Source organism: Nannobrachium achirus, assembly GCF_963921795.1.
Source record: "Nannobrachium achirus genome assembly, chromosome: 3".
In the NCBI taxonomy this organism is placed as follows: Eukaryota; Metazoa; Chordata; class Actinopteri; order Myctophiformes; family Myctophidae; genus Nannobrachium; species Nannobrachium achirus.
In genome coordinates this window covers 616,822-634,257 of record NC_137812.1, presented here as the reverse complement: position 1 = coordinate 634,257, position 17,436 = coordinate 616,822, and the positions used below count along the sequence as shown (strand labels likewise).

The 17,436-nt window shown below is 41.8% G+C and overlaps 1 protein-coding gene across 3 annotated transcripts in view; it reads left to right on the top strand.

Annotated features, from left to right (window-relative positions):
* The window catches only part of LOC308282517 (glutamate receptor 2-like), a gene marked incomplete at its 3' end in the record, with an annotated part of 189,786 nt that overhangs the window by 131,686 nt on the left and 40,664 nt on the right, over positions 1-17,436 (top strand). For all 3 annotated transcript variants that reach the window (XM_080722883.1, XM_080722884.1, XM_080722882.1), the window contains exons 15-16: positions 5,915-6,113; positions 10,222-10,469. In XM_080722883.1, coding sequence (XP_080579009.1) covers positions 5,915-6,113; positions 10,222-10,469 — 447 coding nt within the window. The remainder of the gene's footprint in view (positions 1-5,914; positions 6,114-10,221; positions 10,470-17,436) is intronic.

Sequence of the window (17,436 nt, the reverse complement as noted above, 5' to 3'; positions counted from 1 at the left end):
GGAACCCCTGGACTACTGTATTTCCCTTCATTTTGGCATTAGCCGAGCCTGCTTGTCATGACTACAGTTAGTCCAAAATGTGTCTGCTCACCTCTTAACACAGCGGGTGCCCACGAGGTGTCAACGCGACAATTTCTTTGATGTCGCTGGAGGCCCACGACGCGTTGGACGCGTTTACTGTAATTACAGTATAATAACTTTATATCTCACCGTTAGGTCGGGGCTACGCCTGGATGTAGCCCATTAGCCGCTAGTCGCTTCGAGTTGACGCTGAGAGCATCGCGCGGCCGTTTTTCCTCCGTATACTCCAATGCATTTCCCCATCTTTAAAGCCCTTTATCTCCGATGTTTGTTTTATGGCTAAAACTGTGGCCGCGTGCGGCAAAATGTCCAAATTTTGATCGGCAGTGAACAGCTATGATCAACACTAGCCCATACAGTAAGTTACACAATTACATCCTGTCTGCGCTCATGTGACCAAGTGACGTCATCACGCATGCATTGACGCAACAGGGCCTCGTATTCTTCTATGGAAGTGCTATGGGGGCACTCAGAGGGGATGACTGGCGCCTCCTAGTGGGCAGTCGATGTGTTAAAAGGGTCATGACATCAACAAAATAAACATCTATTTTTTGTGGCCTTTTTCATGTTTCCTGACCTCAATTACACCCCCCAAAAATGAACATTCAACATTCAGTGTTTCTTTCTGTAATCTGTAGTTTGATGAATAATTAGGCTCAGAAAAGTGAGTTCATTTTCCTCTTAGTCAGGTTCGCTATGTTAATAAAGGTTTATTCTTTTATTCTTTATTCTTTTGGAGATTTGTAAAACTATACATTTTTTGAATCTTCAGAGCATGGGGAATCCAAAAAACTTTGTTTGCATTTGCACAGACACCTGCAAAGCCTCCATTTTGGACGTTCAAAATGGCCGACATAAAATACACAATTTGTGCTATCTTGGCTTCTAGACAACCTAGAAACGTAATTAAACATGCTAATCCTATGTTTTCTGGGTCAAGGAATCGAATGAATGAATGATGGATGTAAAATGTTCTGGACCCCCACCCCCTTTCTGGGGGTTATCTATTTTGGGACCTCCCGGAACAGTACGCTAGCCAGTTAATGTCCGATTTTCATAATATTAGAGTTGTTTTGTAGGTTTTAAAACATCCCGAGTTCATTTATTAGAGTTTTAAAGCAGCCAGAATAACCTTTTTGAATTTTGGTTGGGGTCTTTCCTCACCTGGGACCCCCTAGACAGACCCGTCTAGGGGTCTGTCTCAGTAATCGCTCTGCTACTGCTCCAGAACAATGTTAAATTAGATCATAATTGAAGCATAAAAGTTGTTGTAGCTGGGCTCTCAAAACAAAAATGAGTAGTAGCAAATACCAGGGGTCTTCCACAGGGGGTCCGGGACCCCTGCTGGGTCCTCAGAGTTACTACAGGGGGCCCGCCAATCTTGATGGGATCTTTTTTTTTTCACATTTGAAACTGAAACTTTGAATGTTTTTATGTATCCTGGGTTTATTGCGGCCATAGGTCGCCGTTTGCGACCATAGGTCACAGTTTACTATCAGAACCGTCACATCTTGACCGTATCTATCTGTCTGTCTGGACGGGTAACGCTTTTTTGTTGATTGACTCTCACACTCTGGCATCCCGCTCTGACATCACTGTGATGTCAGGGGAACCAAATCCCCTTTATGCCCATATATGGAGATCCCTGTGATGCCAGGGGAACCATAAAAGGACAACTAGGTAGTCATCCAGCAACAGCTCACAGCTGTGAAGCCGGGAGGAGTTCAATTGACAATCAGGTTCACAGGAGGGGAGGGTGCGAGCAAAGTGTGGTAGAACAGGGGAAGGGCAAGGGCCAGACCCAGAATTTGACATAATGAAAGTATTGCAACTTCTCACTTGTGCAGACTAACATGTCCATTTATTGCAATGCACTCACACTGACAACACAACACACACACACATACACACCTCTTTGTTATTGTCACCCCAAAACCCTCACCCTATCCTCTTAAAGAGCCCATGGTCAATTATGCCCAAAAATATTCACTTCAATGCAGTCATTTCAGACATGCAGGATCTATTGTCTTCATCATTGCCATCTTCAATGTCCAACCTAATAGTGTTGACACAGTCTCCACCATGGAGTGAAAGGCAGGTTACTTGAGCAGCTGCACCATCCCTTGCAGCCATATTTGATGAGCTCAAGTACTGCCTTTGGAGCAGGGAGGGCAAGACACCTGACTGGAAAATACCCTCCACTCTCTGAATTCCATCTATTTTCTTCGATTGGTGGAAGCTCAGGGCAATTTGTCAGGTATGATTTATCCTGCATTGTGATGTAGTTGGCACGGATGTGGTAGCAGTGCAGCACGAGTTGGAGGTAGCATCTCACCCTCAGTTCTTTGACAGAAATAGTTCCCATCTGAGTAATCGCATGGTTGTTGGACCTTTTGAACTGAAAACATGCAAAATGCTCCAATGACTGCAATGTTGATGGAAGCTCACCAATAATAAGCTCAGGAGGAATGGAACCCTTTAAGGTCCTTGAAGTGGTTAATGACTTGGTCATCATCACCAGGCTTCAAGTAGGCATTGACCCATGTCTTTTTGGAGATTCCAACAAAATTATCTTCCCCAGCCAAATGCTATGGTGGAGACTGTCAACACATATGTCTTGCAAATTAGGGAGGACATGTACAGTATTTTAGTGAATCTCTTTGGGCATAATTGACCATGAGCTCTTTAAGAGGATAGGGTGAGGGTTTTGGGGTGACGATTAACAAAGAGGTGTGTGTGTGTGTGTGTGTGTGTGCGTGTGTGTGTGTGTGTGTGTGTGTGTGTGTGTGTGTGTGTGTGTGTGTGTGTGTGTGTGCGCGTGCGTGCGTGCGTGCGTGCGTGCGTGTGTGTGTGTGTGTGTACACGTGTGTGTGTGTGTGTGTGTGTGTTTTGTCAGTGTGAATGCAGTGCAATAAATGGACACGTTAGTCTGCACACCCAAAGTGAGAAGTTGCAATACCTTAATCCCTGCAGTAACACCTGTCAACCATAACTGTCTAACACAAACATTGTATAAATAATATTGAGAATACTAATAAATCATCGAAGTACAATACATAAACCCAGGATACATAAAACATACATAAAAAAGAAAATCCTTTCCCATTAAGATTTGGTGGGCCCCCTGTAGTAACTATGAGGACCCCCCAAGGGTCCCGGACCCCCTGAGGAAGACCTCTGGTATTTTGCTTACTCATTTTTGTTTTCAGAGCCCAGCTACAACAACTTTTATGCTTCAATTATGATCTAATTTAACACTGTTCTGGAGCAGGAGCAGAGCGATTACTGTGATAGGCTCATGGGTCTGTCTAGGGGGTCCCAGGTGAGGAAAGACCCCAACCAAAAGTCAGAAGGTTATTCTGGCTGCTTTAAAAGTCTAATGAATCAACTCAGGATGTTTTAAAACCTACAAAACTCTAATATTATGAAAAAGACATTAACTGGCTAGCGTACTGTTCTGGGAGGTCCCAAAATAGATAACCCCAAGAAAGGGGGTGGGGGTCCGGAACATTTTACACCCATCATTTACTCAGTCGATTACTTGTCCCAGAAAACATAGGATTGGCATGTTTAATTAAGTTTCTAGGTTGTCTAAAAGCCAAGATAGCACAAATTATGTATTTTATGTCGGCCATTTGGAACGTCCAAAATGGCGGCTTTGCAGGTGTCTGTGCAAATGCAAACAAAGATTTTTGGATTCCCCATGGTCTGAAGATTCCAGAAATGTATAGTTTTACTAATCTCCAAAAAAATCCAACAAAAATACATAGTGGACCTGACTATCTGGACTAACGCATCATCATCCAGGGGAGGAGGTGGTTGTAGGGGAGGGTGTATCTATCTCCAGCCCATAGACCCGCCCACTCTCTGAGTGGACTGGTTCTCTTGGTCTGGTGTTGTCATATGACACTGAAGTTTCTTTGGTTTCTTCTGTACCAAACCAATGAAATCAATGCAATTCGGAGGAGGGGGTGGTTCTAACGAGAGAGCAAATCATCAGAAACAGAAAATCAACAGTGGAGGGAGGGGGAACTCAGCCAGAGCTCTTAATTGCTCCCTTTGAACCTCAAAAGGGATTGTTAATTGCAGTAATTGATTGAGCCATCCAAGTGTCAATAGCTCGTTAGTGATCTCTCTAATCAATGAAACATCAAATACAACTACCTGTTTGATGCCTGTCATAGAGGGGAGGGGGAGGGTGGAATGTTTTTGTGTACACACAAGTCAAACACAACCCCTCCCACCATCTCTCTTGTGATTGGGAATTTCAAATTTCAAATCCCCTCCCCTTTGAAATCTCTTACAATGGGTTCAATGTCAGACTCAAGCTCTAGCGCTGAGTCTGAAATCGGGCTAGGGTTACTTTCCACTGTGTTTGTATAGTTCCAATGCACCATTTACCATTTACCAGTTCAGTTGTTGCGTTCACCCTCACCTACAACCACCTCCTCCCCTGGGTGATGATGCGTTAGTCCAGAGGCAAATGAACCCACTTTTCTGAGCCTAATGATTCCAAAAACTACACATTACAGAAAAAAAACAATGAATGTTGAGTGATATTTTTTTCAGGAAACATGAAAAAAGCCACACAAAATATATTTTTATTTGTCATGACAAATATAATATTTAAAGTTATACCATGTAACTTTTTGGAGCTGTGTGAAACACAGGCTCCCTATACGTGGCCGTGTGGGTCTGTGTGTGTGTGTGTGTGTCTGTCTGTGTGTATGTAGCCTGAACTTCCTAAACTTCGGCACGCCACTAGTCCCACAGTTTTGCCACCAAACACTCGCGCCATATGTCAAATCGACCGGCTTACTCGGGAATCGTGGGCTATTACTTTTCTAAGAGAAAGGTTCTATAGTTTAATTGATATTAATTTATTAGTGAATTAATTTTCCCCATTGACTTACAATGGGAATCACAAAAACTCACATTCAATTATTTGTCTCTCGCAAACCACAGGGGCTACAGTTTCAAGACTTGGAGAGGAGGTTCATAATGATTTCAAGGATTAAATAAAAAATAATTGTGTCATTTGGCCTCATGGTGGCGCTATAACACCCCACTTTACGTTTTGGCCTGTAACTCTTGAACCGTAGGTCGGAAAATTAAAAATATTTTTTCCCTGGATTCCTTGGGTCATGACGCATCTCCCCATATAGGCCACGCCCATTTGCGCCATGATAGATTTTCCACCATCTTGAATTTTCTCCAAAACACACTTTTTGCTCCTTTTTTTATAAAAATTGTCCTAACTGTTAAATCGCTAAAGTTTTAGAACTCCCACTCCGTTATTTTCAGCTTCTAAAGCCTTCTCTTTATATGTTTTCTATGATCCCTACCGGGGACCGGTTTTCGCGGCAAAATTGCGTCATCACACTACCGGCCAATCACAGCGAGGGTTATACACTGCCGGCCAATCACAGCGCATCTTGGAGTGGGGTTGCTAGGGCGGCCATATTTGTAGTCTCCCGTGTGTCTCTATACTCGGGTGCACGGTGAAGCATGGGTGAAGGAGTGTATCTCCGGAATGGCTGAACGCACAGCAACCAGGGACCCCTCAAAAGATAGATCTCGGCGAGGTGGAGGCAGACACGGGGGTGTGAGAACCGAAAAACGGCCGAAAGACGCGGACGCGACCGAGGTTTGCTATAGAGCTACTGACCACAAGTTGAGCAACTTACACAGTATAGCTTTAACTCATTTTCTGCCACGGCCCGAGGAACCCCTTTTTTTCAGAATCTGTTCGACCCGGATACGGATGTTATGTGGACATACTAGGTTTCCACCGGACAAGTACCGATATAATGCATTGTATTTGTCCCTCTAGATCTCTGTCTGGGCGTATAGTGGGAGGCGTGTGGTGGTTCTTCACCCTCATCATCATCTCGTCCTACACGGCCAACCTGGCTGCCTTCCTCACAGTGGAGAGGATGGTGTCGCCCATAGAGAGCGCTGAGGACCTGGCCAAGCAGACCGAGATCGCCTACGGAACGCTGGACTCTGGCTCCACCAAGGAGTTCTTCAGGGTAAGAGTGAAATCATGTTAACCCATTTAGGCCTAGAATTATTGAATGCTTTAGCTAGCGGATATACAAGCTCACAGCGGCACCGAGTGCCGCGCTGCGAGCTTGTAGATCTGCTATTTTTGAAAAAGTCGTGAAAATGTGTGCAAATCTTTGAATATATGTATTTTTAAAGTGAACGTTTGTAACTCAAATGTTGCTTCTGGGTGGTCCCTGGAACTAAATATTTTGAGATGCAGGTCCGTGGTCAAACGAATATCAGTTTGGGGGTCCTTCACATGAAAAGGTTTGAGCACCACTGACATAGTAGTCTCTCAAGAACAGACTAACTGAACTCCAGTTAAGTGAAAAGGACCTTTTCTTTGACGATGGCTAGCCAGATTGCTGACATAGAAACATAGCTTTTTCAAAAACACCTTAAGGTGTCTCCACACCAAACAGCCTACAGGAGACTCCTTCTGACACAGACTGCAAAGAACTGCAAAAAACTAAGCACTTTATTCTTTTTTTTTTTGCCGACGCCGACTGTAGTTACTGTATGGCAGTGTTGCCAGGTCTGCTCGTTATAAGCGACTATGATCCCGTTTTCCTATAATGTTGCTAGTTGTGGGTTGCTTTTGTTTGGGCTTGTTTCTTAAGTGTACACTGGGTGAAAAGAGAGATTATCGGACGGGTATACTACATTCTATGACAGGTATATTCAGTAAATAAACCGGCATAAACATGAGATAATCAGCCAGATAATCAGTCGTATTCAGCTCGGTATATAGCCGAATTGTACCACTACTTAAAGGGGGCCTGTCACCTAAAGGGTTACTGTCACTTTAAGAATCATCTTAAAAAACAAGTTAATATTTTCATGATGTCATTGTGGGGATGCGCAATTATAAGCCAATCAAATTAATTGTCTGTATAGCCTGACTGTATGACTACTTACTGTACTGGTCAGCTGTTGGGGGGCGAGGGGCAGATTACACTGTGACATGAGCTTCAGGTAAATTGTTTTTATTGAAAGAAACACAACTAAAACAAAACAGTTTGTTGGAAAGCATAACATTGTTACAAAATCTTTAGATGATGCATACATGGTGTCAGGGGGTCCTTGACATGAAACAACACTACTGTTATTACCCTAGTAAGCTGAAAAGCTGATACTAGGGTCTCCTTTTAGTTTAACTTTTCAGCAAACTGTACTGTCATGAAACTATGCAACCTATGCAAACAATAAATCAGTCTTCAATCAATCAATCAATCAATCAATCAATCACTAATATACATTTTTTCAGAAAACATTTGTAGAAGAAAAAGACAACAAATTGTAAAAAAAAAAAAAAAAAAAAAAGGTAAAATGGTGGCATACAAAATGCAGGCCAGCAGTGATGGCCCCACCTCGTCTGGCCATCTCTTCCCGGTGGAGGTGAAACGTTCCACATCACCCGACCTAAAATACAAGGAAAATACAATTAGGATTTATTTAATTGTAAATCTACAGAAAACAACACAATTCAATATCTATGATTGTTTGTGTGTGTGTGTGTGTGTGTGTGTGTGTGTGTGTGCGTGCGCGTGCGCGCGCGCATGGTGACACACTGTTAATGAGAAGAAGCATGTTAGTTGGCTATGCATATTTGGCCCAGAAGACACCCCACCCCCACCTCTTTAGCATTACAGTGACAAAGGGGTCAGTGTCTCTTAACTGTCTAAAATAACTTAAAGTAAGTTCTGTCTCTCATGCCAGTGTCTCACAACTGTAAAATAACTGCAATTAAACAATTTGTTACATCATAATTATTACAGGAACACAAAAGTCTTACAAACTTGTAACTTACGCTCATTCTTTTTGGCTTGTCCTGGCTTCTTGGAGTTCATCTTACGGCATCCTGCAAACAGCATAAAAAATGTATATGTCATAAAGGTACACATTTGGGGAACTATGGGCTGACATTTGGCAAAAAATAGCAGAGGCTTACAACAATTGTTATGTGTTGTGAGCTTGTAGATTGGCTATTTCGTTGAAGAGATTTGGTGCACAGGGACAATAAAAAAATGTACCCTGGTCAAACAATGCATGCAATGCAATGTTTAACTGGTTAAAACCCATACAATTGGTTAAAAAGGCCTCCAGTCCACGGTTTGAAAGAATGTCACTGATAAATACAGACAATATGATGTGAGAACAACAAGCAATACAACCTAATGTAATAAAATGTAATCAACATTTTTTTGTCCCTCTAATTTGGCAGAAAACAAAGAAGAGATTAAGCTATTGCATAGAATTATAGAATTATATTTGTTGCAACTTACCAAACAGTTTGAAAATGATCCATTCATTTAAGTACAACTTCTCCTCTCTGTCTATCTTCTTCACCAAGCAGCACCAGACTGCCAGACTGCCAGGCAGTTAAAATTCAAAGGAGGTAGCAAGACACCTGATTGGTCACATTTTCACACTTACAAGGAAAGTGATTGGTTAAGACAGAATAGGAAGTGCCTTGTCTGAGCTACTGTACTTATTATGGTGTTGTTGGAGTCATGTCACAACAGCTTCTGTTTTATGTACTTTGAAAATAGCCGATCTGCAAGCTCCCCTTTCTTTAAACAAATAGTCAATTTGTAGGTCAAAGGAAGGGCCAGACCCCCTTGTGTGTCTTTGTCTAGCTGGGGGCAGAATATCACCTATTATTTGCAGTTTACAGGGGAATATGCCTGCAAATCTCTTGAACTGAAAAAATCCAATAATGTGGGTATATGCCCAGTATACAGGTAAAAAAGCGGTCATATAATCTTCCCATATACGTCCGATAATCTCTCTTTTCACCCATTGGTAGTTGCTTATTTGGCCTTGCTTTCAACAATCTTTTAGAAAATAACTAATGTAATAGTGCTCAATAGGTGAAACTGGTCGCTGCTTTTGGGCTTAGACCTGCTCGCTTGTTTCACTCACAAAATCTGGCAACCGCTACACGCAGGGAAAAAAAAAAAAAAAAAAAAAACACGGGCAGCTGCAGCACTATTACTAGCCTACTTCTGGATCAGATTTGAATAGGAATTGAGATTTGAGATTGAGAAAATGGTATTTAGTTAAAATGTGCCACGAGAAAATGTCTGTTTGTTTCTGCAGCTGCAGCAAACTAATGTCCACTATACAGGAGTATCAAGTCGCCTCAATCCTACCGACCGATTGCAAAAGACTGAGCAGGTTCGGTTTTCGATCGACGGGTTCCGACAGCTCTATCGACGGCAAGCGCCTCTTGCCGACAAGTTGCCGATGGCTCCCGGTCAGCAGCAGACGCTTTCCGCCGCCGATTCGTGGCCGAATCTGTGCGGTTAAAACCTTGCTTTAGAAGGATTCAAAAGACACTAATAGAATTGGGTCAAAATTCAAATTTTCACGATTTTTCAAAAATAGCAGATCTACAAGCTCACAGCACGGCACTCGGTGCCGTGCTGTGAGCTTGTATATCTGCTATTTTTGAAAATAGTCAATATATTTAGGCTTAGTTTTAGTCTTCGCAGCACAGTTTTATGTAGTTTTCGTCAGTGAAAAAAGCTAGTCGACAATTCTTAGCCGACAAAATCAACACTACTAACGCTAGTGTTGTTTTTGACAACACATTTTGATTTAGTTTTAGTATTTTTAATAAAATGCCATTTAATTCTAGTCATAATTTAGTCACCTGAAAATATTTAGTTTTAGTCTATTTTTAGTCGACTAAATATCATAAGATTTTAGGCGACTAAATCTACAGTTGATTTAGTCAACTGAAATGTATTTTGGCAGGCCTTGATGGCATCGTACATTTTCGTAATGACTGATTTTACACTTGGTTGTGTGCTTGTAGATCTGCTATTTTCAGCACGCAACACCTGAGAGCAACCAAACATAAAATGACTCTTCTCCACTAGCCCCTCCCTAACGTTTTAGTCTAGTTTTGATTTTGTTTGATGAAATTGTCAATATATTTAGTCTTAGTTTTAGTCATCACAGCATAGTTTTTATTTAGTCGACAAACATTTTTCGTCATAGTTTTCGTCGACGGAATCAACACTGACTAAGGCGTCTGTGTAAATGCAACTCCCTGACTCTCTCCCTTGTCCTTTCCATGCCCAGCGTTCCAAGATCGCCCTGTTCGACAAGATGTGGCAGTACATGAAGTCGGCCGAGCCCTCGCCGTTCGTCAAGAAGACGGCGGAGGGCGTGCTGCGCGTGCGCAAGTCCAAGGGCAAGTACGCCTACCTGCTGGAGTCCACCATGAACGAGTACATCGAGCAGCGCAAGCCCTGCGACACCATGAAAGTGGGCGGCAACCTGGACTCCAAGGGCTACGGCATCGCCACGCCCAAAGGATCCCCATTAAGGTGGGTGGATCAGTATAACAATGCTGCCAACAAAGACCTGCAAAGCCGTGCCCCATTCGCACTGAGCCTATAGCATACTGCCTAGCATATGCCTGTAGAGTCTATGCCTGGCTGTGTTCACCGGCCGTACCCGGAAAATAATATGTTATAAAAGAGTACTCAAGCTAAAAAGAAATTACCTTTTCTAATTGGAGGAGAAAAAAAATGTTTAAAAGTTTAGTCCCCAAGCTATAAAATGTGTTTATTCTAATTGAAAAAAAAAAAAGTATAAAAAAAAATACGGTACCAAAACAGACAACACATGTTTTTCCATTGCCTGTTGAATAGACAATGACAGGAAACAAAAAGAAAAAAAAAAAACGAATCTTGTGTGCATGCTCAGAAGCGAGGCGTGAAACTAACTCTTTGGTCAGCTAGCCGTAAGGTGGCCAGTAGAATGCAGACATTCACTGGCCAGGTAATTAAATGGTAATTAATGGCAATTCATCAATCATTAATTCATATGTTGTTTAAAAGACAAGCTGCCTTCCTATCAATGTGAAAGGTCGCTGTGAACTGGCCACCATTTGGCCGGTACATCATTTTCACCAGCAATTTTGGGGCCAGCGACTAATGTTGATTTCAAGCCTTGCTCAAAAGGGTGTGAGGGCTAATTACAACCAGTAGCCCAAACAGGCTGCTATGGGGCAGGGTGGCCAGTAGGGTGCAGTTGCGTGTCAGGAGAAGCGGGTGGTGGTGTCGTATGTGAGGGTGGAGGATGGGGCATGGCGGCTACCAACTCGTTGTTATAGTTATCCACCTACCCTGATGACCTCTGCCATCACGCCGGTTTGTATATCGTTGTTACCATGGGAACCACCTCTGCTCCGCCAGGCCAGCGGTGGTCGCCATGACTACAGGGTTTGTTAGGGGGTGGGGGGGGGGGGGGGGGGGGGGGGGGGGGTTATCACTTCAAAGAAGCAGCTCACCCCTCCTGAAGAAAGTGCTGATTGCTGGAATGGAAGACTTGCTCTTGGTCTCCGCCGGGCGGGTTTTAGGAGAGCGGTGGTTCTCACGTCAAGGACCCCCCCCCCCCCCCCCCCCCCCCCCCCATTTGAATTCCAAATTAGTATTTTAAATTGCACACAGTTCACAGTGTGTCGCATCACAGCATGTTGTGAGCGTGCAGATCGGTTATTATATCGTCACTGTCGGGCAGAAAACTTGTATCTCCAAGTTTCAAATTTGTGCATTTTTTCGCAAAGCAAAGCCCTGCTTCATCATGCAAGGCTGTCGCACAGAAGTTGTGAAAAACAGCCGATCTACAAGCACACAACGCCTCACACCGCGAGGCGTTGTGTGCTTGTAGATCGGCTGTTTTCACCAGTTTAAATCATTTTAAAAATGATAAATACAAAACAAACAGTTTTGGACATACAAGGTTTCCACCCGACAACGACGATATATATATACAGTATATATTTTTAACACAATCTATTGAGGTGATTCAACTGATTTCGACACTATATTGACCAATCCCATGTATCCCAACATGGGGGTCCCCGGACCCCCACTTTGAGAACCACTGCAACAGAGGGGGAAGCATGTCTAAAGTGCGGAACTATAGATCCATCTTGGCACTTTATTACATTCTCAAAACAGATTATTTAGGAGAGACATGGCTTTTAATCCAACAAAACCCAAGGGGATGCAAACAGAAATCAAATACAGACGTGTTCTGTATGATGTTGTTGGGTGAACTGACTCTTGAAGGTTCCAGAGGAGTTTGGGAGTTATAGTTTTGTATCTTGTGCCCATGTGAATGTTTTGAGTGCGAGACACAATCCTTTTCACTGTTCCATAGTATTGTTTACAAAGTCATTTCATTCGGCTACGGATCGCTAAAATGCATTCATGTGGAGAAGCCTAATGCAATTGGTATGTCAAATCCAAGATTGTGGCTCTAACTCGCACTGTTGGCGCACGTGTGTGTGTGTGTGTGTGTGTGTGTGTGTGTGTGTGTGTGTGTGTGTGTGTGTGTGTGTGTGTGTGTGTGTGTGTGTGTGTGTGTCTGAGGGACATTGCACGTCTTCATTAACACCAGGCAGTGGTGGAAAAAGTACTTGAGTAAAAGTATCAATATTGCAATGCAGAAACACTCCGTTACAAGTAAAAGTCCGGATTTCAAAATGTACTTAAATTATGAAAGTATTGGCCTCAAAATGTACTTAAAGTACCAAAAGTAAAAGTACAAAATGCTTGAAAATAGCAGATCTACAAACTCACAATGCATCGCGATGTGACGCGTTGTGAGCTTGGAGATTGGCTATTTTCAAATAGCCAAGGTATAAAATAGGGCTAAAGTGTGTTTTATAATATTACATTTATATCTGCAAACTGACTGATAACTAAAGTTTTCACATAAATGTAGTGGAGTAAAACATTTTGATCTGAGATGTAGTGGAGTAGGAGTAGAAGTATAGGAAATTGGAAATACTCAAGTACAAGTACAAATACCTCAAAATTGTACTGTACTTAAGTAAATATACTTACTTTTTTCGAAAAATACTGGGTTTTCATGGGAAATTATTCACTTTTAAAGTAAAAAATCACACCCAATGTGAAGTGAGCGGTGGTCGTGCTTGCATAACGTCTTCAGACTAGGATTTGAGTCTAGGATGTACAGGGTATGCTACCCACACACGTTTTGCTATGGCAAAACGCTGAGGAAAAAGGCTACATACATACGACATATGACATCACTAGACAAACATGATGCTACGTACACACATTTTACTATGGCAAAACGCTGAGAAAAAGGCTACAGACACACACAGCCACTCTTAGGAGCGGTTTACCACCGCTCATTTTTTTTTTTGTTAAAAACAGTTCTACACAAACGGCAGAACCGTTTAGCCTTAATATAATAGGGTTTATATAAAGCATGATGTCTTAATCTTACCTTGAGAGAAAGTTCTTTCACAGTCACTCAAATCTTTCCTACACAAACTGCTCCCGAGTCCCGTTCAACGGGGGGCCCCCCCACCGCAGGGGCCCCCCCTTTCTGGGAGGGGGGACAACAGTACCCTTTATCGGTACCCCTTATCGGCCCTGGAGGCGCGGTCAATGCTGGTTTGCGATTTTGAGGACAATAGGTGCTAAAACGGCCTGAATGAATAATTTGAGCGTTACTTTAAAGTTGATACACCATGAAATTTCACTTTTCCTATTTTAAAACCTTTTTTTGGTGTCCCACTAGCACCTTCTATCCTCACAAAGTCCCATTTCTGACGTTGTGTCTTTCTCTGGTTTTGGGAAGGCGGAGGTTAAAAGCATCCCACGGGTTCTCAAAACAGGCTGTCCAGATTTGCTGCCGATCATGACGTCATCAAATAAAAAATATATTATATTAAATAACCTGAGCAGCCAAATTATGCTCACACATACCCACGTGTGCACGTTGCAGCAACACAGTATCCATTGTAGCTGCTATCAAATGAATTGGAAATATGGACTCACCAAGCTGGTATCTGCTGTATCTCTCGTTAAACAAAAAATAATCCATTTGCACTGCAGCGTCGGCTAGGCTAGCAGGCTAGCTCCAAACAATCCACCGTCTTTTATACTTAATCATCTGTTGTGAACTGTCCAGTTCACAACAGATGATGTCCTCTGATGATGTCCTCTGCTTGCTCTGATCGCGCTACCATGTTAAACTGTTAAACAACTATTCTAATCTGTAGTAGGCTATAGTCCAGTCTTGTTGTGGACAACGATGCTCCCGACTCTGACAGCTGCAACTGTGTGTCACTTTCCCTTTCAGTTGGGTGAACTTTGCGTGACCCTGAGATTAACCCCATGGAGCTGCTCTCTAGATGCAGCCTAGATGGCTGGATAATAATATTCCGTTTATAATGGTTGCAATATGTTAAAAAGAAAACTATAACTATAATCGAAATGAAATATATATATATATATATATATTTTTTTTTTTAAATTATTATTATTATTGTTGTTATTTGCAAGACTTTTCGTGTAGTGTTTGGTTGGGGTGCATATCTGCACACACAACGGGCAGAACTGCGCCACCCCCCCTCAGGCCAATTTTATACTGCAGCTGAAAATGCTCTGAGAGCCATTCAAAATGAGAGAGGCTCTCTATTCAGGAGTGGTAATTTAGCCTCAACCTTTTGAAAAACGTTTTTGGGACATAAACAATATGACATAAATACTTTTTAAATGCATGGTGTATCACCTTTAATCAAACAATAGAGTATCAGCTGCCATTCCTTTTGAAATGAGTGCTAGGCCGTGCGTAAAGTGGTGAGATCAGAAGAGAAGAGAAACATCACATCGAGAGGAGAGAGAGAGTCCAAACGCATGCATGGCCGCCATGATCACTGTATAGTGGGAGAAATATGTAACAAAAAAAGGCAAATGTGTTCACTTCCGGCAGAAAGCGTGAAAATTTGCACCTAGGGGTATTTTTGTGCGCTGAATTCAAAAATTGACGGTCCCAAGCACTTTTCCCATGGGATCTGGTGGCTCTCATTCACTTACCATACTAGGGAAAAAAGACCCCCCAAAAAATCTTCTTCAAGTAGCATGTGAGGGGTAAAACTAGGTGTTTTTTGGGATTCTGAATCCTTTGCAAGCATTTGTTTTGCACGAAAAACATTCCTTTCCGAGAAATGGACACAACAAAACTTTGAAAAGTGATGACTCATCACTAAACCATAGTTTGTGGGGTCCATTTCTTCCCCAAGGAATGTTTTTTGTGCAAAACAAATGCTTGGAATGGATTCAGAATCATGAAAACCCCCTAGATAGACCTCTCACATGCTACTTAAAGAAGATTTTTGGGGGGTCTTTTTTTCCTAACCCTAACCCTATGGTAAGTGAATGAGAGAAAAGTGAATTTGAGAAAAGTGTTTGGGACCGTCAATTTTTGAATTCAGTGCACAAAAATACCCCTAGGTGCAAATTTTCACGCTTTCTGCCGGAAGTGAACACATTTTTCACATATTTCTCCCACTGCCGCTGTCTAATCAATGTGACTGTCTTAATTATGTGACCGACCGTCTCAAAACACACATCTGTGATATCTCTTGACCAGCCAGGAACTATTCACTTTCTCCATCATTAGTGTCATGTGTGCGTAGTGTGCACCCACCAGCCAGGAACTATTCACTTTCTCCATCATTAGTGTCATGTGTGCGTAGTGTGCACCCACCAGCCGCTCAGCCGTGGTGGAAAAAGTACTCAGATGTTTTACTTAAAGGAGCTATAGTCAATTTTGTCTTGAAATATGGATGCTAAATAAAAATAAAATCGCTTCAAATATGTGTTTCTGTTCAAAGATTTCCACAAAAAGCGTAACATAATGAAAAAATAATCATTTTGGCCATTGTAGGGCCGACACTTTGTTTACATCTTATCAATCCATATATAGGATGTAAACAAAGTGTCAGCCTGACAATGGCCAAAATGATTATTTTACGATTTTTGTGGACATTTTTGAACAGAAAACACATATATGAAGCATATTTTTTATAAAATATTTTCGAAACATTATTTTTATTTTAGCATCTATTTTTCGAGAAAAGTTGACTATAGCTCCTTTAAGTAAAAGTATCAATACTGCAATATAGAAATACTCCGTTGCAAGTAAAAGTCTGGAATTAAAAATGTACTTGAGTAAAATTAAGAAAGTAAAATATACTTAAAGTACCAAAAGTAAAAGTACAAAATGTTTGAAAATAGCAGATCTACAAGGTCACTACGCGTTGCGATGTGATACGTTGTGACCTTGTAGATCGGCTATTTTTTTTATATCTGCAAAGTAACTAGTAACTAAAGTTTTCAAATGATTGTAGTGGAGTAAAAGTACAATATTTGCCTCTGAGATGTAGTAGAAGTAAAAGTATTGAAAACTGGAAAATTCTTAAGTAAATGTACTTACTCACTTTACACCACTTTACCCAGCACTTCCTTTTAACCCTTAAGTGTTTGATAGAGGGATTATGAAATCACCGAATATGCACCGAATGAACATAGATATTTCACAAAAATTATTACAGAGAGTGTTGATCACTTGAGAATCGGCAGAGTATGTGACATTCATTGGTGAGAAAACGGACAAACAGACAGTCAGGTGAAACAGACCAAAAGAACCACAGTGCTAAAGCCTTGGTTCCCACATCTTTAATTGCCTTGAGACTCCCCGGGAAAACAGCCCAGTGTTCTAAGCACACACACAGTGTGTGTGTGTGTGTGTGTGTGTGTGTGTGTGTGTGTGTGTGTGTGTGTGTGTGTGTGTGTGTGTGTGTGTGTCAGTGTTGATTTCGTCGACTAAAACTATGCCGAAAAATGTTTGTCAGCTGCGTTTTTTCTTCACTGACGAAAACTAAATAAAAACGAAATAAAAACTAAGCTGTGATGAATAAAAACTAAGACTAGATATATTGACAATTTATTCAAAAAAAATAAAAACTAGGCTAAAATGTTGGGGAGGGTACTAGTGGGGAAGAGAGTCATTTTATGTTTTGTTGCGTGCTGAAAATAGCAGATCTAAGAGCTCACAACGTGTCGCGCTGCGACGCATTGTGAGCTTGTAGATCTGCTATTTTCAGAACACAGCCAAGTGTAAAATCAGTCATTACGATGCCATAAAGGCCTGCCAAATGCATTTTAGTTGACAAACTCAACTGTAGATTTAGTCACCTAAAATCTCATGATATTCAGTCAACTAAAACTTGACTAAAACTAAAACATTTCAGGTGACTAAATTATGACTACAACTAAATGAAATTTTATTCAAAAGACTATGACTAAAACTAAATCAAGATGTGCTGTCGCTGGTGTGTGTGTGTGTGTGTGTGTGTGTGTGTGTGTGTGTGTGTGTGTGTGTGTGTGTGTGTGTGTGTGTGTGTGTGTGTGTGTGTGCGCGCGCGCACATGCATGTGCATGTATGTGTGTGCGTTGCTGT